This window comes from Chelon labrosus (assembly GCF_963514085.1).
Source record: "Chelon labrosus genome assembly, chromosome: 11".
NCBI classification, from domain to species: domain Eukaryota; kingdom Metazoa; phylum Chordata; class Actinopteri; order Mugiliformes; family Mugilidae; genus Chelon; species Chelon labrosus.
Window position 1 is genome coordinate 22,459,150 of NC_140344.1, and position 27,763 is coordinate 22,486,912.

At 44.4% G+C, this 27,763-nt stretch overlaps 1 protein-coding gene across 6 annotated transcripts in view; it reads left to right on the forward strand.

The window, feature by feature from the left end:
- Positions 1-27,763, forward strand: part of mical3a (microtubule associated monooxygenase, calponin and LIM domain containing 3a) — an 86,104-nt gene that overhangs the window by 23,944 nt on the left and 34,397 nt on the right. For all 6 annotated transcript variants that reach the window (XM_084555312.1, XM_084555316.1, XM_084555311.1 and 3 more), the window contains exons 2-16: positions 17,250-17,650; positions 18,206-18,413; positions 18,560-18,676; positions 18,820-18,921; positions 19,458-19,613; positions 19,966-20,066; positions 21,168-21,425; positions 21,527-21,642; positions 22,019-22,145; positions 22,643-22,736; positions 23,406-23,553; positions 26,249-26,445; positions 26,569-26,687; positions 26,811-26,873; positions 27,024-27,200. In XM_084555312.1, coding sequence (XP_084411438.1) covers positions 17,372-17,650; positions 18,206-18,413; positions 18,560-18,676; positions 18,820-18,921; positions 19,458-19,613; positions 19,966-20,066; positions 21,168-21,425; positions 21,527-21,642; positions 22,019-22,145; positions 22,643-22,736; positions 23,406-23,553; positions 26,249-26,445; positions 26,569-26,687; positions 26,811-26,873; positions 27,024-27,200 — 2,262 coding nt within the window. In that variant the 5' untranslated portion in view covers positions 17,250-17,371. The remainder of the gene's footprint in view (positions 1-17,249; positions 17,651-18,205; positions 18,414-18,559; positions 18,677-18,819; positions 18,922-19,457; positions 19,614-19,965; positions 20,067-21,167; positions 21,426-21,526; positions 21,643-22,018; positions 22,146-22,642; positions 22,737-23,405; positions 23,554-26,248; positions 26,446-26,568; positions 26,688-26,810; positions 26,874-27,023; positions 27,201-27,763) is intronic.

Sequence of the window (27,763 nt, forward strand, 5' to 3'; positions counted from 1 at the left end):
TTCTTAAAGGATTATTTGAAAATTACTTATTGTGTCCGTCACGATCAGTAGACGTGCAGACGGGACGACTCCATGACTGACGTAGGCAAATGGATTTCAGCCCTCATTAAACAAGAATAATAAGTTTTTATTGTCATTGTCTGGTAGAAAACAATCAAATGCAGTTTGGCAGCAATAAGAATAAAAGCCAGACACGGTAGCGCACAGATGAATGGAACTGGTGACAGTGGTGAATTAAAGTGACATTGATGTAGAACAGTAAACAGGTATGGCCCTAGCAGCATTGTAAAACCATAAAAAAAAAAGATGGTTTACTATTTAAAGCTGTTGCTTCTACTCGCTTTTTTCCCCTGAGGCGTAATTTTATTTATTTATTTCTTTTAGAAAACTGTAGTGGTTTCTTTTGATGTCAGCCCGAGGTGCTCTTTGATTCTGGCGAGAAGGATCTCCTGGTCTATAAACATCATCTAAAAACATCTCGTGATTTTAAACACCGTCATAATTTCGTTTATTGAGATTAAACTTTATACTTCCTTACCACCGTCCAAAGACATGCTCTGGTGATTCTAAATTGGCAGTAGGTGTGAGTGTGAATGGTTGTCTGTCTCTTTGTGCTAGTCCTGCGACAGACTGGCGACCGGTCCAGGGTGCGCCCTACCTCTCGCCCAATGACAGCTGGGATAGGCTTCAGCCCCCCCGCGACCCTTCACAGGACAAGCGGTTTCAGAAGAAGAAGATTAAACTTTATATTGTGCCATAACGTCCAATTGTAGAGTCGTAAATCGCCAGTCCAAGAGTGATAAAGATCCAGGTTTATTTCCAAGTTAGACCAGGTTGAGTGTGTATTATTACACTCCTTGTTCTGGTGCCCAACCCTTGCGTTCTGTTTCAGAAATCATTTCGCAGTGCCATTTCAGTGTGAAAGAAAAAGAAAAATCAACCCACGCACTGTCCTCAATGCACCGAGACTGCACAGTGTGACATTAATTAATCAGACAGACTGATGCCGCCCTCTGTGGCTGTTGAAAACATCGCGTATGAGCACAGGGAAAAGGTGAGGCTGAGTCACTCTGACCCCTCGCCGGCTGTCTCTCAGCGGGGAGCGTTCCTGTCTGGCTCTGACCCGGCGTGACCCTGCAAAGTGTCGCGTATTCGGAAACGGCGCTAGATGAAAGGACGGGAGGAAGGAAGTCCTCTGAAGGCGGCCCCCGCTGTGTAACGAGTGACTGGATGCCTCCCAACCGCCAGGTTTTGCCCAGCGGTTTGTTGCTGCGGTTGACTCATCCGAGGCTTGGTGGCATGCATATTCCAGCAGGTCTGGTCTGCAGTGAGTCCTTAAAAGGAGAGATGTCTGTAACTAGATGCTAACGTATATAGTTCCCTTGTTCACTGGAGGGTTTTGTTGATCAGCGGGCGCTTACTGTAAGGAAAAAAGTGTACCAAAGAACAATTACCATGTTACCCTTTTGACCGTGTCCTTTTACTCAATGAGGTCATGATGATTAGTGTGTTCCTGAGGCTTGAGTCAGGCAGACGCTGTTAAGCCAAACGGCCTGATGGAAGACATTAAGAAGCTGTTATTGCTTTTGAAATAAAATCTATCTTAACGTTAAAATGTAAACACAAGACTTCTGCCAGGATTTAATTCCTATCCCTCTTCTTAAAGGACCCATGAAGCAGCTAGCGGGGTTTCCACAGACCCCACATATTTACGTGTTTTCTGTAAAAACAGAGGCTGACCCCTCTCGGAAAAAGCCCCAGACTGCTCGGATCGGTCAGCTCCAGCGGCGTGAGCACGCACCTCCCACGCATGTTTGAGCCCAGATCGAAGCCGACAGCTCAGCTGGTGAAGGAGGGACGCAGGTGGAGGGAGTGGCATGCATCGACATGCAAAAAAAAAAATAAAAAAGAAGGTTTTTGTTGGATGCAAAATTAGTTCATGCCCCTGAGTGCAGGATGAGTCATCAGCATTTTGAAATGTGTTTTTTTTTGTCCTTGTTTGGACTTGGCGTATTACTGTAGAAGGCATATTGTGCAAGACATACACTGGTCAGCCACAACAATAAAACCACTAGCAATGTAATGTTCTGCTACCTAGACATGTACCCCCCACCTACACCAGACCCCCCTTTTGAACAACTCAAAAAACGTGGAAAACGGCATCTAGCCTCCAAATTCCCGAGATCCCAAACTGATCAAGTATCTGTGGGATGATCCACAGAGGCCCCTCCCCTCAACCCATAGCACCCAAAGGCCCCCCGCTAACAACATTCTGTTACCAGACACCACAGGACACCCTCAGAAGGCCCATGTCCACTCTCTGATGAGTCACGACTGTTTTGGGGGCACAAGGGAGACCTACACAATATTAGGAAGGCGGTCATAATGTTACGCCTGATCGGTGTATGTAACGTATGAAAACATGTATGTGAGACGGTTGCTGTTCTGCTACATGTACAGTATGTGAGCACTTTTTCAAGATGCCGATACGCAATCAGCTTAGCAAAACCAAAGCCACCAGTTGAAGTCGTTTGTATGACTTACAACGTGGCCGCAGTCCATTTGCCTTTTGTGAGTTCCCACAGCCCTGGATTAAAGACTTACTCCTTGGCTGTTTGGTCTGCTACCTTAGAGGTCAGACGTAGGTCAGTGTGACAAATCTATTCCTGAGGCAATGCTAGGGAGATTGTTGACATGTGGCTTGAACCTTGAACACCATATAGTAGAGCTGTTATTAGACTGTCTGTGAGACGTGAATGACGTAGCTTCCTAAATATGTTTAGGACACAGGTGGCGGACAGAGCACCTGTATAATATTCTGTGTATATATACACATACAGTGATCAGGCATAACATTATGACCACTTTCCTAATATTGTGTAGGTCTCCCTTGTGCCTCCAAAACAGTTGTGACTCATCAGAGAATGGACATGGGCCTTCTGAGGGTGTCCTGTTGGCCTCTTTGGATCATCCCACAGATACATGATCAGTTTGGGATCTAGTGAATTTGGAGGCTAGGTCAACGCCTTGTGCTGTTCTTCATGTTTTTTTTTTTTTTAGTTGATCCTAAACCGTTTTTGTGGCTGCATCCTGCTGGGGATGGCTGCTGCCATCAAGGAGTGTCATTGCTATGGGGTGGGGTGTCTGGTCTCGTCTGGGTGGGGTGTCTGGTCTGCTCTAGGTGGGTGGTTGATGTCCAAGTAACATCCACATGAATGAATGCCAGGTCCAAAGGTTTCCCAGCAGAACACTGAATTGTCACAAGATGGTCAATGTTATTTACTTCTGGTTTTAATATTACTTCTGGTTTTAATATTATGCCTGATCGGTGTACATATTAATATTTTTGTTAGAAGTTTTTAAGCAATTAAAAGTATACTGTGTGGCTATAAAATGGTGTCATTTTATAGCCAGTCATCGCCCGAGGTGACTCACAATTTCCATCCTGCACATGATATCTATCACGTCTCAGGAGTTCCCATGAACACTTATCTCGTTTATTGTAGTTTAATAGACTTGTTAAATGGGACCCGCTAATAAATCAAAGCAAAGTTAGCATGCGGCAGCTAATCGTAACACAGAACAAATCGGTGTGGAAGGGAATACGGGATCCAAATAGAAACCGGCCGGCGACGAATACACAACACGAATGTTAATGTTGCATTGAGTCTGCTGGATGTGTAAATTAGGGCTTGCTAACACATTACCACTTGGTCTGTGGCAGCCTGGAGAGTTTTATACGGTCTGCTGAGAATGAGATAAAATTTAGATTTAGATGTAAATTTGTTGGTACTTGATTAATAGGTTTCTAATTCTAATGAGAGTCGTCACTTCTGTACATGAAGAAAATTTTCCATTAATAGCATTATTAAGAATTCTCAATGGGGTATTTGTTACTTAATTTTAATACGTAATAGTCCGACTAAACAATTTACTTAACTAGGTAATAAAAAATAAACATCTCACCAATGTTCCCATTTTAAAAGATTTTTGACCTTTAAACACCTAATGAAAAGGGTAGGCCTAATGATATTAGCTCACGTTGATGTCCGCTGATAGAACGCTTCAAAAAACTGAATAATAAGTGTCTTAATTAGAAAATGCTATATACACAAAAAAAAAAAGATGAATTTGGAATATACATAATGAATATTCGGTTTGCATGGCTTTTGTATAAAGTCTGCAATGTTGACTTATTATATAAATGTAAATAAAAGTAGTATTGGAGTATCAGTGTGCATCTAAACCTACAGTATATAAGATAATCCTTTAATTTATCCCACAGTGGGGAAATATTGGGAGTCATCAGCCTTAAAAGTATCTCAATCACATGACCATTTAACTTGCAAACAGGGGGCTATTGATCTAAAGACCGTTTATATTTCATATAACCTTTGGCCATGTGTCTAAGGTTTGTCTCAGCTGTTTTTGCACTCCTTACAGTCATGCTTGGTAGGTGCCGAATCATGCGTATCATCCATTTTCCGAGTTTGTTGTCATGTTTCACGTAACACTGGCTGACACTCTGGACAGAGAAATACATTTGTTTTAAAGCCAATGATTAATGGTTAGCCACCAGCCATGCCTCCTATGCATGCGTGTACAGTAACTCAGTGTTTCCCACAAGGTTTCGTGAGATCCCGGCGTTTATAGTTAACAGTTGACCTTCAGTCTAACTTTGCTAGCTAGCGCTTATAAATTCTAGTTAGCTCGCGTTACATCTGGAGTCCTTTCCTCCAGGTTTTGACCAACTCTCTTACAATCATTTTAAATCTCCGTGGTCTAAAAATTCAAGAGCACTAACCAGTTAGCTTCACATGGTACGTCAACTAAATTATCACTTGATGAGATCAAAACTCTACAAAGCAATGAGAGTAGCTGGTGTAGCCTGATAGATTTAGGCCAATCTGCAACCCTTCTTACACCTTCAAAACAGCTAGTCCTTTTCAGCTTCGGGGAACCATCTACCAGCTGCTGAGCTGGAGCTGTTAACCTCCCTCCCGAGTCAAGCTCTTTCACTCCAGTAAACCGTTCCTCTCTCTAGAGGCCACATCAGATTTCACATTCACTCCCTGGTTGTGTGTGGACGAGCCTCGGGGCCTTGTTATCTGCCTATGTGGACAAGAGACAAATTCTTCTCTGGCAGGCCTGATGGAGGAACAGGCTTGCTAAATGTTCCTTTTCAGAGGAAAGTGAAGAGTTTGACACAGGCCTCGCCTTTCCTGGTCTCTTGTTGTTGTTTTTTATTGCACTGGGGTTCGGGCTGGAGGTCTGTCTGCGAGGAGCCAAAGAACGAGTTTATGGGTGCACCTCTAGATGGTCTTCGCTTCCCTAGCAACCAATGCTAAGGCAAGCAGAAAGTTAGTCTTACTACTGTAATCTACATATGGGAATATAGTAGAAATAGTAGAAATGCACCACTTGCACCTGCCCCTGCGACGCTGCAGGAGCTATCTCAACCAACTTCCAGGTCAAAACATGACAAGAGAGTTAACAAATAATGTGTTGAAATGACTGATTTGTCATCTCCCTTGGGTTTTTTTGTTGCAGCCATTTATTAAGACCTGTGATTTCCCACTTCCCAGTTAATTGAAACTTTATGTTTATTTACTGAAACAGGACTTGCAGCCAAGCTCTCTTAAGTTTTCATCTAGCGTTCAGATGTAATCAGCACTCCACCTGCCAAGCATGCTTTGCCTACCGCCTACGTCATGTAATAGGTGACAGGGATTAAAGTGTAATTTCGGAGGAATCTGTATTCTTCAGCAAAGCTTTCGGCGTCCTTCGTGTCTCCGTGTGGGTGTTCAGTTACCTTCCTGCTGCAGCTCGGCGCAGTTCAACGCAGGAACGCCGACCTTCCCGTGCTCCTGAGTGTGTTGAGCTATTTGGGAGAGGGTGGGAGATGAAATGGTTGAGCAATGTGAGGCTGGGAAGAAGGCCACGCTTGCATATTCTCACACTACTGTCTGCCTGACGTGCGTGGAATCTGGACTTTACTTGACCGCTACGTTTTGGTGCATATTTACCTCGACTTAACTTTTAACAAAAATGTAATCTGTAAATCACGACTCTGTGAGATAAATGCAGCAGTTATGTTCAAACGCCTCAAATGGGAGATTTTGTTACGGACAGAGTGAAAGCCAACACTGAATAATGAGTTTAAGTAATATGCACTCACCGGCTAAACCTCATACCAGTGAGGGTAGGCCTTGGCCCAGAGGATATTTCTATACCTGTTCTTCGCTCGCTCTCTGCAGCTGCTTCACTGCCTTCTGACAGGCCGTCACAAGTCGGGATGTCTGAGCCTGCAGAAGCGTTGAAGCATCAGCAGCGGGTCGGGGTAGTAGCAGTCAGAAACTCTGACTCACAATCCACAAACAATCCCGCAACTTGTTTACCGCCTGAACCGCGCCCACGCACGGAGATTAGAGCAAGCAATTGTGGAAGTGATGGGATTGGGGCTTTTGTTGGCTGTAGTTCCCCGATGCATGTTGTCCCGTAAAGGCTTTGTAAGGCCTTGAGGCGCTTTGCTCATGTCAGATGATATTTGCTGCATTAATATTCCGCTGTTAATCAGACTAGCAGCCCAGTCAGAATAAAAATGCCTCATGTAACCACCTGGGAAGAGGCTCAGCTCAGAACGAGAGGGGTGGTGTAAACCTTTTGGAGAGGAAAAATATTAGCGGCTAATAACCATGTAAACGCTCGATCCAGATGTTTATCCGTGGCTGCATTCTTTTCGCACATGTTTGCCTCTCTTGTGGTAACCGTAGGTGATGTGACAAGGTTTCTGGGATGATAGACACCAACGCTTGTTTTGAGCCAAGTGTTTGAGCCAAAATCAACGGCAGCACCGTTTAAAATACGGTCCTCTGTCTTGGTTATCTTGGATATTTATATTGCACCATATGATTTTGTTTAGCATTCATGGAAAGGGTTAAATTGGAATCTTTAATCAGCATTTTCTCAGTTTGTTTGAAGAAACCATAAAGGGGTTTGAAACGAGGCACCGGGGTTGAGAAATCTCAAAAGATTAAACCTCTGTTTTAACTTTCCACGATGGTACATATATCTTTTCCATTGCTTGTCTGGATTAGACTCAAAATTTAGCAGCCCTTTCAGTTGTTTCTATCTGTTCTCTGTGTTCGCATAAGGTAATGGCATGTCCTATGCTTGTAAATCGGCTCGATACATAAATAAAAGTCATTGCAACTTAATGTTCGTACTCTCATTTCGGTAAACACACCCCCACAGAAAATCTGTCTCCGTTTATTTCTCCTTCTTTCTCTGTTTATTTCAAGCCTACTGGAATTCTTGCTCTTTTTTGGGCTTTTTCTGTGTTTAAACATTAGCTTTGTAATTAATATGGGCACGCGAGGAGAGTTGAAACAGGGTTCTGTAGTTTTCCCATGGCCCGCTAGGAATGAAAAAAAAACGTACCTTGGGTTAGCCACTGTCTGTTCAATGTGTGACTGGCTTTCTACGCCTCTCGAGGTTAGTTTTCATGTCACGGCCCATTTGCTTTTATTCCTGTCCGTCATTCTTTTTGGATTAGCACGCAGCCATTTGTTTGGTTTGCCGCGAAAAAATATAAAGACCGACATGTTAGATGTTATTGGAGGCAAATCTGTGTTGTAACGCGGGCCTAAATCCCATCCAGCTGGTGATTATTTTGGTTTACATTTTCCTCTCTGATTTCTCCTTCCATCGCATGCTGCTTGTCTGGGGAATCACTTCCCTGTTGGCCTTCTTCGGATTTCACCTTCTCCCCTGAACGCCTCCATACCTCGCTGGTCATGACTAATCCCCTGAGACTAGTCTGTGTTGCCTATTTGTCTCGGATTACACTTCCTACTTCTCTAAGTGCATGAGTAACCAGCTATAGTACATGCTTCCATCACACTGCACGCTCAGGTGTGCAATATACAAATGAATGACGCAGAAACACATGAAGGCTTTTATAAGCGGTGCTGTTGTAAAAGCCGTGCTTTGCAGTGTTTTTGCACCGTCCCTCTTGTGGTTCATTGTATTTATGGCTGCATAATTGTGCTGCCTGCTCTGCTCTTGTTATGACAGGCACGGAGGTGGGAGAAGTGGCATTTCAGCTGAGATTTAAGAGGTTTCCTAAATAAATAGCTGCAGCAAGTGCTGGCAAGACGCACCTATCAACCACATTTGTGACCTATAAGCAACCATGCAAAGCCTGAGCTTGTGCCCTGACTTTCCCGAAGCTGCTATTAGTTTCATACCAAAGACACTTCGTCATCTGTAAATATTTCCCATGAGAGTCTTGAGAGAAAAATATTTTGAGTTAATTTTTCATTTGCTTCTTGTAATCTTCATGGGCAGGAATTGTAGTCTTTTGAAATTCCCTTTCATGGTTGGAAGCCGCTCGGAATAGTCGGCAGGATCAGAAATATAACGAAGCTCAGATTCAGTTAAGATTTAATCCTTTTGTGTAAAGTTGAGTAATGTCCTGGGAGCTTAAATCACTTGAGATTAATTTGAGATGGTCAAGTGGAGCCAAGCGTAGCCTCTTAACTACAGTATATGTATGAACTCTCCAACTGTGTACTCTTGCATGTGTCGGTAGGAAAAACTATGTAGTGCTTCTGCCTCTGTGGATCAGGCTTGTTTCAGTGCATCCCACTGATACTTGATCAGGATCTAGGGAATTTGGAGGCCAGGACACCACCTTCTGCAGTTCTTCATGTTTTTTTTTTGATGTTCCTACACCATTTTTGTTTGTGTGCCTGTGTCAGGCTACATCCTGCTGGGGAAGGTTGCTGCTATCAAAGAGTGTCATTGCTATGGGGTGAGGGTGCCTGGTCTGGTCTAGGTGGGTGCTACATGTCTAAGTAACATCCACACCAGTGCCAGGTCCAAAAGTTTCCCAGCAGAACATTGAATTGTCACAAGATGGTTATTAATGTTATTCACTTCTAATGTCAGTGGTTTTAATGTTGTGGCTGATCGGTGTAAGTATTGCCAGTCTTGGGTGGGGCTTTTCTCACTCACATGGAAATCCATTTAAGGGATTTGGCATCATTTACTAACAAATTTGCGTGATTGACGGGAGAAAGAGAAAAGATGACACATGGTACGAGTGACGGCACATACAGGATGCCACATGCACGTGTTGTACTTGGAGCCACGGTTCACTGAGTCCCAGGGCACCACAGAAAATGATGAATTTGACTGAGAACATGTTGTTTTTACAGCGTGCTGTTCAGTATTAATACGTCAGCCCGTTAAGCGTTTAAGAGCGGACGACAACATGGGATTTGTAGCGCTATAGAGGCTGATCTGTTGCGGGAGGTGTGGTGTGGGAGCTCAGATGAAGTGCTCGGCGGGCCGACCGTCGGAAGCAGAAGTGATTCAAAAGCCAGATGGTTTGGAGACGGCCGCTGCCAGAGGCAAGATGAATTTCAGTCAACAAATGTTAGCGAGAAACACAGAACTGTCTCAGCTCCTGTCTGCTGAACCTGTGTGTATGAAAAGAACTTAACTGAGTATACTAGATATATTTATCTACCGTGACAAATATTGAAATGAGTAAAGCAGCTAATCCTCCATTCTCTTGACACAGCTTTGTCAGTCCAAGCCTCATTACTACATGTCAACAGAAAGACATCACTCTATTATTACTGTCTTCTCGGGTAACTGTTTTCCAGCCACTTTTGATCTCAAGTTGCTATGATATTTCCAAACTGGTGCAAGCTCCCATGATGCTTCCTACAGCTGTGACATGCAAGCAGCGACAAATAATGCCCAAGCAAAGGTGCAGCCTCTTTGAATTATGAATAAAATAATATACCTGATGATTGGGGAAAAATGGGACCCAGTTTCATGATTGGACTTGTTTATCCTGGATCTTGATAGCACCTTTTATTTTTCTGCAGCTCTTTGGAGGCATCACACATAATCAGCATAATCAGATTTTTTTTCCCGTGCGCGTTTCAAAATTGGGTTGCCCACATTCATAACATCCGAGTGCCAATTTAAAAAAGAAATCAAAGCGGAGATGATGAAAGCAGCCTTTATAGTTGTAATATTCAGGTCAGTCATGTGCCACATTTATAGTACAACGGCTGCAGCCATCCACTCTGTTGACACAAGCTGTGGGTGTTAATGTTTTCCGTGACAGTCCATCTAAAGGTCCGAGGGGCTGTAAACAACATATTTCCATTCTGATGCTTTAACCAGATGATGCCAAGGGAAAAGCGGTTATGCTAATGTGATGATGGGATCTGTGGCTAAATATGGACACACTCAGGAATGTCGACGCCTTTCAGATACGCTGCGACAGCTGTGCAGTTTACAAGTGGCATTCAAATTTACAACAACATAAAACATAGAAAGCCGACTACTCCTCGCCTTTATAACGTTTGAGACTTAAAAATCTTCGTGTCAGTTTCCCTGCAATCTAATGATTGACCAAATTTTTAATTTTTAATTTATTTTTTGCATTTAGTTTATTGAACAGTTGTGGTGGATTAATATTTAAATGTGGCGTCACTGACTCCCGGAAAGACTGTTGGTATTGGCCAAATAAACACACCACTCCCTGCAGAAGCTCAGCAGAGTCTAACTTCATGGAAGCCCATCGTCAAGGCAACGGCAACACAGCATGTTATGTGACTAATGCAGACTTCAGGTGAAACTTGTGAGCTTGTAGCTTTGACATGTGAAGTCATGTTCACAGCACACGTGGCGATCAAGTGATAACATGAGCCATAAGTTGTGAGAGGGCACTGAGGCTAACAGTTTAGCAAGCAAATGAGCTTAATGTAAGAAATGCAAAGGCAAAAGGATGAATGTCAGCATTTTCTCAGATATAAAAAAGAAAACGCTAAATGACAAAATTACAATATATTAACACACCATTCACTTCTGCCATTTTTGGAAAACGCCAGCAAACAACTTGAAGGCAACATATCTAATGCTAGCTACGTAGCATGAATGCGAAGTTTTGCTTCAGTTGCTAGCGCTAAGCTAACACACAGAAAGGACACAACAATACAACTCTTGGCCGTCTGGAATAGTGATATAGATGTGTGCTTATTTGTGTCCTTGTCGAGAGTTAGCAAAGAAAACCGATGCCACTTAGTTAAATGTGAAGCTACAACCAGGAAATGGTTAGCTTAGCATAACATTCAAGGCAGAAACTTTTATCTAGAGGTTAAAGAACAAAAAATAGCTCCACTTGTTGTGAAGTGTTAAAAAAAGGTAGTTTTATTAAATTCTGCAACAGAGCTATTAGGGGTGTGCCAAAATATCGATACTACGATATATCGTGTTATTTCGTCTTGCGGCACGTTATCGATACACTGACGCCAAATATCGATATTTAAACAATAAACATACAGCGGTTCTAAACAAATTCTCTCACAAAAACCTGCTACAATTTTGACACTACTTCAAGCCACCACATGATGGCGCTTAGCATGAATAAAAATGGGTGCTGCGGCCAAGGACGCTGAACATGTAAGCAGCCAATAAAACAAAGAAGAAGTAGTTAGCCGAAGAAGAAGAAAATGGCGGAAGGCGGTGGAGAAAAACTTGTGTATTTACCTCCGCTGTCAGCGGAGGAAAATAAAGGCCGGTCTCTAATAGTATATTTATTAGAACCATCTCGGCAGGTCAGGGTTTCGGCGGCACGGTGTGGGAGGATCCCCTCAGCGGGACCTCTCCCCGGCGTCGGCCGGCCCCCGCCGGGCGCATTTCCTCCGTGGCGGTGTGCCGCAACCGGCTCTGGGCCGGACCGGCGCGACTGCCGACCGGCAGCGGACTGTCCTCAGTGCGCTCTGACCGCGTCGCGCCGCTCATTTGTTGTTAATGTTCTGTATGCATACCATGTTATGGTAACTGTACGTTTTCAATAAATGAACCTAGTATTTTATAGGTTCAAATAGACACAAATCTTGTTTTTATTCATTCTACTGGTAGTTCGTTTTGCTCAAATAGAAATTGAGGCATGCCTCAATTCTAATACATGCTTCTAATGCGAGGAGAAGAGTCCAACAATCTCCGTCATCAGACATCTGTGTGTCCCAGTGACCAGTGTACGGAACGTGTTTTTTCTACTGCAGGTGGCATAATCAGCTCTCAGAGGAGCTGTTTTCAGTTATCATAATGCACTGAAATGTACATTTTTTTTTGTGAATTTCTGTTAATAAATTCAGAATTTCTTCAGACACAGATATCGTGATGTATTGTGGATGAAATTTCTTGCAATATATCGATTATCGCAGAATCGCTGTATCGTGATATTATCGTTATCGTGGACAAAATATCGTGATAGTATCGTATCGCAAGGTACCTGGTGATACCCAGTCCTAAGAGCTATGGTGTTAACATGACATGCTGTGGTTTTACAGGTGTACTTACTCTAATATAAGCCAAGCGGCTCTTGTTAGCATCTACCTAGCTCTCTGCAAGAACTTGGAAAACTATCCTATCAGTATAGGTCCAGCATTGCCTTCTGTTTAGATTTTATGCAGATGACTGTGAGCATTTCCAAATTGCTAGTTTAGATCCATCAAACATAATGACCAATGGAGAAACGAGCGTTAACAACACTACTTTTGTTGTCAGTATGATCTATCTCCAGCCTACAGGCAGCCCATGAATAGACCACACCTGCAGTAATTAGTGTTATACTGCTACCGTAATGCAGCCATTTTCGGCGACTATTATAATGAGCACAAGTGGGATGTTGAGGTGATCATTAACTGTCAAGAACAAAGTTGAAATGGAAGTTGTCCAAAGGCAAACAGGAGGGAATTAGGAGAGATGTCAGACAATCATATCCAGCCATTATTACTGGTTTTTAATGTAGTTAAATCAGTTGTGGGTCTGTTTGCCTTGTTGCCCAGGGAGGAAAATCAAACTGTGTCCCACACACCTATCTGCTCTCTACCATGTCTGCTAATAGATGATATGAGGAGACAGGTTGGGTTATTACTCTGATCTCTGGGGTGTCCTCTGAGTCATCCCAGTTGCCCAGCGCCTCTACGGCTGGTAGGGAATTTATTTAACTCGTCTACCTCAAAGCCTTGTTTTGGCTGACATGTCATCGTATGTTTGTTCCTTTTGTACATATACACCAATCAGCCATAACATTAAAACCACTGACAGGAGAAGTAAATAACTTTGACCATCTTGTGACGGTGCAATGTTCTGCTGGGAAACTTTTGGACCTGGCATTCGTGTTGATGTTACTTAGACATGTAGCACCCACCCAGACCAGACCAGACACCCCCACCCCATAGCAATGACACTCCTTGATGGCAGCAGCCGTCCCCAGCAGGATGTAGCCTGACACAGACACACACAAAAATGGTTTAGGAGCAACTCCAAACTGATCAAGTATCTGTGGGATGATTCACAGAGGCCCCCTCCCCTCAACCCACAAGACCCAAAGGCCCCCACTAATGACGTTCTGTTGCCAGGCTCCACAGGACACCCTCAGAAGGCCCATGTCCATTCTCTGATGAGTCACAACTGTTTTGGAGGCACAAGAGAGACCTTGAAATAAATAAAATAGAATTCGATCCCAGATGTTTTCTGCGCTATAAAAAATAAAGGGAAGAAAATAACCAAAACAAACAATGAATCATCACAATAGTTTAAATGAATTTTCTTTTACAATATAATTATTTATCCAGGCTGGTAGGAAGCTATTGCTTTTGATAGCGTCATATTTATAACTTAATAATTGTGATATCTTGAATAAAAGCAAGCTGGCCAAATGCGTAGCCTAGTGGCCTTAATCCCTGGCTCTATTTTTAGATTAGTGATGATGTAATACAACCAGTAACAAGCAAAGCCATGTGTTCTGAATGTATGTGTGTGTATGTGTGTGTGTGTGCACTGCTGGAATGCAGTTTGTAAGGCGTTGGCATGCATGTGTGTAATTCTAGTGGAAATTCTGCGAGTGTGTGAAATGCTGCAGCTCATCCAGCTGTTAGGAGAATATGGATGCAGAGAATGAGCCAAAGCGCCAACGCACCTTCTTCTTAAAATAGCTTGGTTGGAATTTTAGTATTGCAGAATGAAATGGGACTTATTATAACCCCCGTAACGTCCTTCTACAGTGTACGCCTTCGTGCAACAGTTCTTTGCCTGACAGGAACACGTGGTGGAAGCTCCCCTGACGAGTGCACATATGTGTCTCTGCGGGAGGATACTATTACTCAAACTGTAGGCCAGGTTTATTGTCGTCATCGTCGTGTTGGCAAGTCACAGAAGACCATGTTTGAGCTGCAAGTCACACACATACTGTGACACAGCACGCTAGTCAGTAGTTGCACACCTGTTTCCTTCAAAGACGTCAAATGTGTTAGATGTTTACTGCTACCTTTCTCAGAAGCGTGCCAGAAAGTTCATGTCATCTTCCTATACCTTTCCCTGGATGTGTCTCCAGGTTCCTCTGCATTTTAGCAAAACATGTGTTACTTTTAACTGTGGTTCATGGACAGGATTGTGGTGACCTTCTTTCTGCTACTTCACAAACAGTTTACTTCACAAACTGCTTCATTGCGGTTGAATTAGGATCCTTTTGTCCGGCGGTTGATAATCATCAGTAGGGCCGGAGAGTAGGGGAGAAGAATGCAGGGCAGAAATTTCTGCCTTGTTTGTTTTAAGATTGTCCTGTCAGGCTGTTCTAGTTGATAAGATCCCTGATTCACTGCAAACTAAGGACTGGTTCCTTAACTTCAACATTTTCAGAGGCTTACCCAATGAATTTTGGGCACACGGTCACTCGACACTTTCCTGTTGCACACACCACATGAATAAAAATCAGTGGCTAACACACTGGCTCATTTTAGTTAGAAAATTAGCTGTTTGTTTGCTATTGCAGCGCTTGCTATTTAGAATTTGCTGGACACTAAAGACGCTGCAGGCTTGATTTCACATTAGCTTGCTCTGCATTTACTTCAATACCTTGGGCCCTTGTGGAAATAAAGGACCCAAGGTATTGAAAAGTTTCACATCATGGCTGTAATTGAGTCATCTGTTATAACCAGTGGCCATTTGCTCAGTCATGGCATTTGATTTTTTTTCTTTTTATGCCTCTGCATCATTTGTATTTGTATTCTGAACACCTTGAGGAATATCTTTTAATTCGGCTCAAACGTCCACTTTGACTCATGGATGGTGTGATTATAAATTGGTATACAAGTCCAGATGGACATAGATGTAAACTGTAATTTAACTAGTGGGTTTGTGTTTTCAATGTTGTTATTAGTGGTGCTGTTCGATCTCGTAGGAGGGACTAGTTCTTGCCAGTATTTTGCATTTAAGCTACTAAAATGATGCATGATTTTTAGCTTCAAGTGAGTTCAAGCATAGTGACCCAAAGAATGACTGATGTGACTGGTTATCTAAATGGTTGTGTTGGTACTGCATATCCTGAGCGACTGAGGCAGAGCCAAACCCAAGGCCTGCTGTTTTTCACTGCAGTGAGGAGTTGGCAGGCCATAAAAAGGAGGCCAGCTGACCTCTGTATCTACCTTCCTTTCATCATGTGTTGCCACTGGGACTGGGACTACATTGGTTTTCATGAACTTGCTCAACTTCCAGGATGGTGACGTAGAAACCTCAAGCTTTTGCAGAGAAGTAGGTCATTTGGTCGGTCATGTTTTTTTCAAACAAACTAAAGGCCATGCCCCAAACATAACATTTTCCCAATGTGGGATAAATAAAAAAAGGAGTTATTTTATCGTATCGTAGAAATGTTTAACCTCATGAACGTAGACCTTTCGATCAGAAACTTCATGAAGATATGTGAACAGAAAATAGGATTGCACTAGACACCTCTAGACACTTACTTTAAATTCCTTTCACACTCAGGTGCCATTGGGCTTTCTTACAGGAGTCGAATCAGGAAATCTGTACCACCCTCATGTCTGCATGGTAAATATTAATTTTAACTTAAGGAAATCTGCTTAGCAGCACCCTAAAAACCCTAGAAAAACCTAGATTTATTAAATGGTGAGCTTCAGAGGTGCTGGTTGACAGATTTTGTTCACTTAAAATGAGTTATGACAACTTTTTTCTCTCTTGCTGCATTCTGTATACTAAGCTGTCCTCTGAATGTAGCCCTGCATTTATAGACATGAGATGACATGACATCAGTCTTGGACAGGTGTGTCTAAATCTTATTTATTTAAGATTTTGTTTCCTAATCGACACTACTTACCTTTGTAATGGACACTAATTCTTTGCCTATTCATGAGGTGAGTGACAGATAGTTACTTAAGGTAACCTCAGTAAAAGGATCCTATTTGCTGAGCCATTGTGAACTTCAAAACAAGAAAGACAAGTTTCTGCATCATTACCCTGGGGATATAATGCAAAGGAGAGCTATTTATTATGTAGTAAACAGACTAGACCAGCCAAGATTGTCATGGCACTTGGCGCAGTTTCTTTCATCCACTTTTTGGATAAAGCCGACATGTAAAGACTGCTCTTCTGCCACATGAAGGAGTAAAACAGGGGACCCTTGAAGACATCCCTGTTATAATGCAAAAGGTACAGATGCCAGTGGACATGAAGGGGTTAAAAAGTAGAAAACCTAAGAATTCCCTGCAGCAAGTAGTTGCATGTGAAAGCAAACCTGGCTTATTCAAAGTCTTTTTAATGCTAGGACATTTTCCTAAATGAGTAGAAGTGTATCTTGTTTTACATTTTTTTTGACATCTCCTGTGCCCAGAGTCTCGTCTAAAGTGACTGTGCACCACACGGATGTGTCTGTACTCTTGTGTTTCCTGTTAGTCTTTGTGTGGGTTTAGTGCCGTGTCCAGTAACTCCGTTCCTAGTAGGATAAGAGGTTATTTGAGGTCATGCCGCTGCAAAGGAATGTCTGTGAGACCTTAAATTGCCTGGTATTTATCCCAAACTTGTTCACTAGTTGCTTGTGTGACCCACCTTCGTACATGACCAGCCTTCTGTTTTGTTCGAGGGATTTATGTCCCATTTCATTGAGAAGTCATGGGCAACCTTAACCTGGTTCTTTGCACTGTCATGAAGCTTACATGGTTTCTAATTAAAGTTTCTCTTTATGTTGTGTTTGACAGCGTTGATTGCATTGAAACATTCCCAACCTGTAATCTCATATAAAGCATTGCCACATGTGGCATAGCTTGTTGCCATTGCCATTGGGCAGAAAAACTCACTCATAAGACTAAACTTGGTGGAGTTATACTTTGTGATTCACCTCCTTTTACTTCACTCCCGAACAGAATGAAGATGCCTGAGGCTGGAAGTTAAACCTCTCCACCAGAGAGATCCAGTGCTGGGGCTGGACCCAAAGACCCCTGCCCTTGGGGTGTAGGGCCCTCACAGCCCTACGTGAGTCTGGACCATGGGGGATGGAGGTGCCGGCGTAGCTGGAAGAGATGGGGTGAACCCGTCCCACGTCCTGTTCGACAACTTCGTCCAGGCGTCCACATTTAAGGGCACCCTCAAGGCGTTCCAGGAGCTTTGTGACCACCTGGAAGTCAAGCCCACCGAATCCAGGGTCTTCTACCACAAGCTCAAGTCCAAACTCAACTACTGGAAGGCCAAGGCACTCTGGGCCAAGTTGGACAAGAGGGCCAGCCACAAGGAGTACAAAAAGGGCCGCGCCTGTGCCAACTCAAAGGTAAGCCTTCATCATTGGAAACTTGATGATTCATCTAAAGCTGCATTAAGTGGCTCGGCGGCGGCTTCAGTTCCTAGTGAGAGCGATCCGACTGAAACATTTGATCCTCACTCCTCAAGAATCATGTAACGCAATACTTATGTTTACCAACCAGACTGTAGAGTGACTGCGTTTTAAGAAAGGACATCACAAGGACGCTTGATTGCCGACACTTTCGCTCAGACTCAAACATTTCATTTGTTGTTTCCTGTGAGTTGCGGTGTTTAATGAACTGATTGCATGAGAACAGATGAGACTGATAAACTGTGTGTGATGACAACAGTTAAATTGACTGATTAGTGCAGCAGCATGGTTTACAAATGATTCACTTAAGATGGGCAAAAACTAAATATTCTTTTGGGACAACTTATGCTGTCTTTTGCCTGTTTTAGTTCATGTTGGTGTATGTTATGTATCTTTATGGTATCTCAACTCAGCTAATGTTATGGCTTTTTATGTTGGCCCAGTCGTAATTATGTAGTGTTGATAAACTATTATGCATCTCTCTGTATTTAGTGTCTGATCATTGGTGCGGGGCCATGTGGCCTACGTACAGCCATCGAGCTGGCTTTCCTGGGGGCCAAAGTGGTGCTTCTGGAGAAGAGAGATGCCTTCTCCCGAAACAATGTGCTGCACCTCTGGCCCTTCACCATCCAGGACCTCAGGGGCCTCGGGGCCAAGAAGTTCTACGGCAAATTCTGCGCTGGTGCTATCGATCATATCAGTGAGTCGACAAGATACTTTTGCTCTGTGTATACCTGACACGTTTGCATGGAGGAATTGATTTATTGTGTACTGGCAGATGCACATGTTGGGTTTTCCTGCTCAGATGTCATTCAAATGTTCTTCCACTCTGTCTTCATGTTATAGGTATTCGTCAGCTTCAGCTGATGCTGCTTAAAATGGCTCTCCTGGTGGGCATTGAGATCCATGTCAACGTGGAGTTCAAGGGTCTTATTGAGCCCCCCGAAGACCAAGAGAGTGAAAGTAAGTGAATCTAGCCGCTGTCGATCAGGCAAAATGAACGGAAAGAGAACATGTGTTGCTCTAGAGAGCTATCTGTCTAAGGCTCTGAGCCTGTGTCTGTTCGTGCGTTTCTGTCTGATTACACATGTGCTGTGTTTTCTTAGAAATAGGCTGGAGGGCTGAGGTCCACCCCAAGACCCACCCTGTCAGCGAGCTGGAGTTTGATGTCATCATTGGAGCGGATGGAAGGAGAAACACTCTACCAGGCGAGTTTGCATGCACAGACCAGGAGAAATTCAATAGCAACGCATTTTTTTTTTTTTTTTTGTCCCTGACTAAACAAGGCAAAACACAAACAGCACTGTTTGTTTTTTCTAACCAGACTTGTAGGTCAGTCAGAACGATTATGATCTCACTTGTGTACAGCTGTGGTTGAGTGCCTGACCTCACTCCGTTTCTCTTGTATGAATGAGTATTTGTGCTTTACTGCTACATATAACTTCAGAGGGTATTTGCTTTCCCAGCAGAGCAGAGCAGAGTAGGAATTGTTGAATTGGCCGTCTGTGTCCTTTGAGCGTTGGCGCCTCACAAGCTGGCACACTGGCATAGGGAACCCCTGTGGAGTAGGGTACCATGACCCCTCTCTGTACTACTGACTGCTGCACCCCTTGAAAATACTGCACAGCTTAAAAAACTAGAACGCTAGGTGCAATGTGTACAGTATACTTTTAAAGGCTTTGATATGCTGTAAGAGCAAATACAAGCTGGCAAATTGAGAAGGTCTTGTGACATTTTTCTGCAGGGTTTCGGCGCAAGGAGTTCCGGGGCAAGCTCGCCATCGCCATCACCGCTAATTTCATCAACAGGAACACAACAGCAGAGGCGAAGGTTGAGGAGATCAGCGGCGTGGCCTTCATCTTCAATCAGAAGTTCTTTCAAGACCTCAGAGAAGCAACAGGTCTGTCGCAGCTCCGTTGCCGTAGAGAAATGCTGTTAATGTAATTGCACAATGTACGTAAGGAACACTGAGGAAATTCATTTAGAGCCTGGAAGCAGTGGAGGCCAAAAGATAAAGGTAAATAGGGCAAATAATCTGTCCTTTGATCGCAGTTTTGGATTCGTCCGCTCACCCAATTAAAATACTTAGGTTTGATGCCAAGCCTGCCACAGTTTCTTGCTGACATGACAATGTCCCGAGGGCTTTGGTTGTGTGCTCTGAGTCGCGTAATTGCCGCGTTCGCTCTGAAACGACTGCAAGAAAAAGATTGTGTTTAGTATGTAACCATACATATCTCTGTTGGTCTTTTTAGGCATTGACCTGGAAAACATTGTCTACTACAAGGATGACACGCATTACTTTGTGATGACTGCCAAAAAACAGAGCCTGCTGGAGAAAGGAGTCATTCTGCATGTGAGTGATTACGGCTCAGAGCTCAGTGTGTTACTGTTGAATCTACCCTCTCTGTACTAGACATAAAGGCTGTATGCATGCACAGACCGGCAAGATCAATAGTTTGTCTCCTCATTTTTCTTTTCTTTTCTTGCCTTGTTCCCTCTGTGATTTTGCCCAGTATTGGCCTAATGGTCTAACCAAGCCAAAAGTTTTTCGGGAGCAAACTGCCAACTCAAGCACTCACTGAGTTTTTGTGTTCTCACTATATACGGTAGTTTCCTTTCCTTGGCCACTTTCCACAGGAAACAGGAAAGACCTTTTTACACGTCTGTCTTCACGGGCAGACACAGCTGAAGGTGTGGCATTTAGACTTTTGGGGTTTAAATGCCTTAGATGTGTCTGAAATTAGTGTTTTTGCAGACAGGACATCCCCTTGCGGGAATTTCAGCTCTCTTTCATAGACACAATAATTCTCCATATTTTCGGTGGGCACAAGCAGTCCCCGTGCAAGTACGCGCAGGTCTTAGTGTATACCAAACCTCATTAATGTCAATCGCTCACAATGAAAACACCCTGAGTTCCTAAGCCGGGGGGGGTTTTAGATTACAGTATGTATTTACTGGTACAAAAACTTCTGGAAGTTCCCTTTTTGTACAAGATCCTCGACAGGTCCTTTTATAGCAATGAAAATAACTCTACCCCTTTGAAATGGATTGAGGAAGAGTGGAGGGTTTGGGCAGGCAGTCAGTCAGGCAGGCAGGCAGCGCAGTTCGAGCCCGCACCACAAGTCAGAAAACAACCCTCGTTCATATCTTCCACTGCCCTGCCCTTCCCCTCGTCCACCGCAGCACCGCTTCCAACGAGAGCTGGAAGACGGAAGAATGTACCTCTCACCACCCTCTATGAAAACATGTCACGTTGAAAGCATGCAGTGATTTGATGCTACATGTTAGAGGCACTTGTGAACAGCACAGTTCATTCAAGTGCAGGTGCTTGTGCCTTGACTAAGGGTTCCTTAATGCACAGAGATTTCTTCTTCTTTCTTCTTATGGGTCTTGCGTTCTGGTTAGGGTTAGTTTGAGGCCTCTTGCCATCTCACCTGCTCTGTTACACCTGTAGGACTATGCAGACACGGAGCTCCTCCTGTCCAGAGCTAACGTAGACCAGGCTGCTTTGCTGTCTTACGCGCAAGAGGCCGCGGATTTCTCCACCAACCACCAGCTGCCCACGCTGGACTTTGCCATCAACCACTACGGCCAGCCCGACGTCGCCATGTTCGACTTCACCTGCATGTACGCCTCAGAGAACGCCGCCATGGTGCGGCAACGCAATGGCCACAAGCTGCTGGTGGCGCTGGTGGGCGACAGCCTGTTGGAGGTAATTTGTTCTTGCGTTAAACTTGTGCACATTTCTATTTTTACATGTCTGCCCTGTGGCCATATTTGGTTATTGAATGCTGTGTTTGCTGTTGTCTCCAGCCCTTCTGGCCCATGGGTACCGGCATCGCCCGAGGTTTCCTGGCAGCCATGGACTCAGGCTGGATGGTGAAGAGCTGGGCTCAGGGTAAAACGCCTCTCGAGGTGCTGGCTGAGAGGTGAGGGTGTGGAAACGAACACACCAAGACTCACTTTGTTCTTCTGCTCACATCTACACACTTGCGCAGCCACACTCACGCATGTTCTGCCTCCTCCAACACACCCTTTTATCTCTAAGTGCTTTACTAGGAAATGGGCCTGTATGTGATTTCAAGAACCATCTCTGCTTATACTAATGGGATAAGAGGCTCTCGTAAGGCCTGGATGGAATGTGACTCCACAGTTCAGCACTGACTCACTGTGCCCTTTTGATAACAATGTTAATGTAATGTATTGATGCATTGCTTTAGTCTCTTGCTATAGTTGCCTTCAATTAGACTCTTCCCTGTGCAGTATATGGAAAGACATTAATTATTTTTTAACTCTCTGCTTTAGGGAGAGCATCTACCGCCTTCTGCCTCAGACCACGCCAGAAAACGTCAGTAAGAACTTCAGTCATTACAGCGTGGATCCCACCACGCGCTACCCCAACATTAGCCTTAACTTCCTCAGGCCCAGCCAGGTTAGTATGAGCGTCAACGAGTAACGCAGTGTTGTTGTTCAAAATGTTTTTTTTTTTGCTTGGTTTAGTTCAACCAAATGATATGTACACCGATCAGCCACAACATTAACACCACTGACAGGAGAAGTAAATATCATTGACCATCTTGTGACAATACAATGTTCTGCTGGGAAACCTCTGGACCTGGCATTCATTCGTGTGGATGTTACTTAGACATGTAGCACCCACCTAGACCAGACCAGGTACCCCCACCCCATTGCAAATTAAGTATCAAGGCCCCCACCAACAACATCCTGTTGCCAGACATGACAGGACACCCTCAGAAGGCCCATGTCCATTCTCTGATGAGTAACAACTGTTTTGGAGGCACAAGGGAGACTTGCACAATATTACGAAGGTGGTCATGATGTTGTGCCTGATCTGTGTATCTTTTCTCTATGGTTGTAACCACTTTTGTGTGTACCTCTATCTATGTAATAGCAATCTTGATGTTGCAGGTGCGGCACCTCTTCGACACCGGGGAGTGCAGGGAAATTCGCATCGAAATTGAGAACGTGATCAACTCGTCAACACCCAAACTGGCCAGGAATGGTTTGTATCTTTTTTCTGTTCCAGTAGCGCAGACAGATCATGACCTGATGTGCTGACTGATCAGTGTACGATTTGCTGCCAACACTGTTGCTAAAATGTCACCATGAACTATTTTCACCCTAGACAATTGCCTGCTTGACAAGCAATTGCAAGGTAACACAAAGTCGAAACGCATGGTGTTGCTTTCCAGGGATTAACAGTTTTGAAGCCTAATTAAAGCATAATATGTAATCAGTTATGGATGATGGACGCTGCGTGTGCTAACTCTGCCAGTGATACTTTCGTTCGAGCTCCCTGTCTGTTTTCAACATTAAACCCCCCCTTCTAGCAGTCTCGAGGTTTTTCCTGCGAGTGCTGCATCCTCTCCTAACCCCTCATTTGCATCCTTTTCTTCTTACATCATAATATTTTTTTTTTTACAATTCATATTTCTTCTTCATCGGCTGGCCAAAACTGGTACTAACATGGCTTATGAGCCCGTGGATGATTAAATTTTACGATCTTCCGTACAGCCTTGCCCGACCGAGGCCGTGAAGTTGTCCAGCGTTAGACGTGTGATGCTGCCCAGACACTGTTCATATTACTTTCCATGTTTAACCCAGATTTTCTTCAACCTGCCCTTTAAATAAATGTCAAGCCTTTAATTTTTTTCTCTTTTCCACACGCAAGAATCCATAGCTCGATCCAGTAAACTGCTCAACTGGTGCCAGAGACAGACGGAGGGATACAGGAATGTTAACGTCGCTGACCTTACCATGTCTTGGAAGAGCGGCCTGGCCCTGTGTGCCCTCATTCACCGATACAGACCGGATCTAATGTGAGTATCTGAAAGAAATACACTATATTACCAAAAGTATTCGCTCACCTGCCTTTACTCATTCTATGAACTGAAGTGCCATTCCATTCCTAACTCATAGAATTCAATATGATGTCGGTCCACCTTTTGCAGCTATTACAGCTTCAACTCTTCTGGGAAGACTGTCCACAAGGTTGAGGAGAGTGTTTATAGGAATTTTTGACCATTCTTCCAAAAGCGCATTGGTGAGGTCACACACTGATGTTGGTCGAGAAGGCCTGGCTCTCAGTCTCCGCTCTAATTCATCCCAAAGGTGTTCTATCGGGTTCAGGTCAGGACTCTGTGCAGGCCAGTCAAGTTCATCCACACCAGACTCTGTCATCCACGTCTTTATGGACCTTGCTTTGTGCACTGGTGCACAGTCATGTTGGAAGAGGAAGGGGCCCGCTCCAAACTGTTCCCACAAGGTTGGGAGCATGGAATTGTCCAAAATGTTTTGGTATCCTGAAGCATTCAATGTTCCTTTCACTGGAACTAAGGGGCCAAGCCCAGCTCCTGAAAAACAACCCCATACCATAATTCCTCCTCCACCAAATTTCACAGTTGGCACAATGCAATCTGAAATGTACCGTTCTCCTGGCAACCTCCAAACCCAGACTCGTCCATCAGATTGCCAGATGGTAAAGCGTGATTCATCACTCCAGAGAACGCGTCTCCACTGCTCTAGAGGCCAGTGGCGGCGTGCTTTACACCATTGCATCCGACGCCTTGCATTGCACTTGGTGATGTGTGGCTTGGCTGCAGCTGCTCGGCCATGGAAACCCATTCCATGAAGCTCTCTGCGTACTGTACTTGGGCTAATCTGAAGGTCACATGAAGTTTGTAGCTCTGTAGCAATTGACTGTGCAGAAAGTCGGCGACCTCTTTGCACTATGCGCTTCAGCATCCGCTGACCCCTCTCCGTCACTTTACGTGGCCTACCACTTCGTGGCTGAGTTGCTGTTTTTCCCAAACGCTTCCATTTTGTTATAATAGAGCTGACAGTTGACTGTGGAATATTTAGGAGCGAGGAAATTTCACGACTGGATTTGTTGCACAAGTGGCATCCTATGACAGTTCCACGCTGGAATTCACTGAGCTCCTGAGAGCGGCCCATTCTTTCACAAATGTCTTGTTTCACAGTCTGCATGCCTGAGTGCTTGAATTTATACACCTGGGGCCAGGCCAAGTGATTAGAACACCTGATTCTGATCATTTGAATGGGTGAGCGAATACTTTTGGTAATATAGTGTACGTGTCGAACCCACACTCACACACATGGCAGGTTTGTTCCTAGTATATCCAACTCTGGTTAGAGCGTTAGAGGGTTAAACTTCAGAGTGACTGGGCTGTAGTGTTTATGTGTTCGTTGGTTGCGAGTGATGTTTATTGTCTGGTTGGGACCTCGGTTTCCGAGCGTACATCACTGCAAATGAGGTGACGGCTACCAGTCATAATGGCCCCTTGGGTCCCTCGCGGGAGCCGCCCACATATCCCCTCTCTCCGCGCACACGTATAAACGCTCTCTTTAGCCTCACGCACGCGCACATTTAAAAACAGCGCTGCCTCCATCCGCAGCGCCTAATGTAGTTTGTTACCCCGCGGAGAGGACGCGGCAATTAACATCATGCGCTATTAGCGTCCACGTACCGCCTGACCTTACCAAGTACCGGAGCAGTCGCGCTCCGCTGCCGCTGATGGGCCGGATGATAGGAGGGAGGAGGGGAGGCAGAGGGATGAGTGGAGGTGCCTTGGGGAAAACTGCGTTCGCATGTACAAGACGGATGGTTGAGTGGGACTGAGTAGAGGTCCCACTCTAGGCCCATTGTGATGTTCTAATGTTAATGCTTGTAAATGGACGGCATTGCTCAGTTTAGATGTATTGACCTGCAAAGTTAATGGTATTCTCAGCTGATGCATAATGACATTTACAGTAATGCTCGCCACAACATGCGCAGACGACTGCTGTGCAGAAATGCTTCTTCATTAGTGTTAATGGAAATGCATGCTCGCTCTCAGTTTACTTCCTATATATCCAAAGCTGGAAAACACGTTTCCTTTTTTTGTTGTTGGTGCTTTGACAAATATATAATTTGATTGTCTTTATAAAAAAAAAAAAAAAAGGTAAATTCTACAGACACCTTGTTCTGCAGCTCACCTCACCTCTTTCCAGCTCTCAGCTTGGCTTGCAGCGTGACTATTTTTACTCCTAGTCATTATCATAGCGTCGTTTCCATCCAGAAATGCCAATAAAAGCTTGACAAAGTTAGTAACTTGCTGGAAATCATTGTGGAACATTTAGCAGATAGCAGATGTGTGTTGTTTTTTTTTTATTTAAACCGCTAAAAGGAGACTCAGCTTTTATTTGGATGTTTAGGGTATAAAATTGACTCTATATTACTATTTTCAAATACATGGTGGAACACAACCTTGTTCGTAGTCATCATAAAGCCAAAGTCGAATGTGAATATGAATAAATGTTCATACGAGGCCCGTATGCATCAGATTTTGCAGATAAGAAAACATAAAGTCGAAGCCTAATTTTGTATTTGACACATTTACCAGCGTTAAGATTAATTTCCGCTCCTTATCTTTGGCATCGCATTCACTTCCCCTGTCCTCTCCCACCTCATTCTCCCTCACCCCCCCTCCCTTTTCTTCTTCCTTTTGCCCTCAGTGACTTCGACTCTCTGGACGAGCGAGATCAGGAGAAGAACAACCAGTTGGGTTTTGACGTGGCCGAGAGGGAATTTGGCATCTCGCCGTGCATGACTGGCAAGGAGATGTCCTCTGTGGTGGAGCCAGACAAACTCTCGATGGTCATGTACCTCAGCCAGTTTTACGAGATGTTTAAGGACACAGTGCCACCTGGAGGTGAGAGGTGGTGATGCAGTGGGGCTGTGTATTCCACTGTCTGGCTTATTGAGGGCTTTACATTCTGTAATCATAGCGTGGCTTTGGTTCTAAGTCTCCTTTTTTTCCTGGATACCTGTTCAGACAACCACAACTTGAGTCCAGAGGAGAAGGCTGCGTTGATAAACAGCACCAAGTCTCCCATCTCCTTCCTCAGCAAGCTGGGTCAGAGCATAGCGATCTCCAGGAAACGAAACCCCAAGGTCAGTTTCTAAAAATTGCCTTATGGCGCTTATTGTTCTGCTTCTTGAAACCTAAAATAACACTGATTCATCATGCCACCGCTGTGCTTGGAGATACAGTAACTCACGACATGTCATTAACAGGACAAAAAGGAGAAGGACGTAGACGGTTTGGGGAAGCGACGGAAAACCAGCCAGTCGGAAGATGTGAGTGGCTCCTGCGTCATCTCAGATCTTGGGGCTTGTGGTTATTGTTTGAGGAGTGCATGCAACCAGAACGAGCTAATTAATCCCAGAGGACTGATAGCAACTAGGAAAACATCTCTTTTTTTAGAAGTTTTCACTACTTTCCCACAGGAGGAGGTATCCAGGAGCGGCCGCGACGACAAGCCGTCTGTTCCCTCCGTCCTGTCGGAGAGAAAGATGGACTCGGCCGCCGTGGGGAACCACAACAAAGTGAAGGTCATGGCCACCCAGCTGCTCGCCAAGTTTGAGGAGAACGCCCCGGCCCAGCCCACAGGCCTCAAAAGACAGGTACGGAGGAAAATGGCATGAGTCATTATGTAATATCACAGCTCGTGGGTGGTGGAATATGAAGCGACGGGGAACAGATATGGAGACTGTTTGCGTCGCTCCGATTATTTTCTTTTCCCTTACAATGAATCCACTCTGTAGATGAAAGAAATGCTGCGTGACAGGACCTCGAGTCTCGTGAGGGACGAGCTGTAGGCCACTGTATTAATGAGCTGAGGTCCAGAATGCTAATACTGGTCAGGCTGGGTATTGTTCCTGGGTCACGTAGGCGGCCTCGCAGTGCTGACTGGACTTGAAGGGCTCGGGTGAACTGGTTCACAGAGCTCTGGCTTGCTGAGGACTAACCGAGGCGTGGGAGGGAGGAGTGGGCAATTGAAACACTAGACAGTATTGCTGTTGGAGAGAAGGACAAGTCTCTGCTGGTTAGGTTTTTGGGGGAAATGTCTTGAAAAAGTCTATAAAAAATACAGGTTAGTATCAAAGTAGCATTTATAAAGTCTCGGCTCTAAATATCTTATGCATACAGTTATACATTTCCTCTTTTTCCATCTATTGATCCGCCA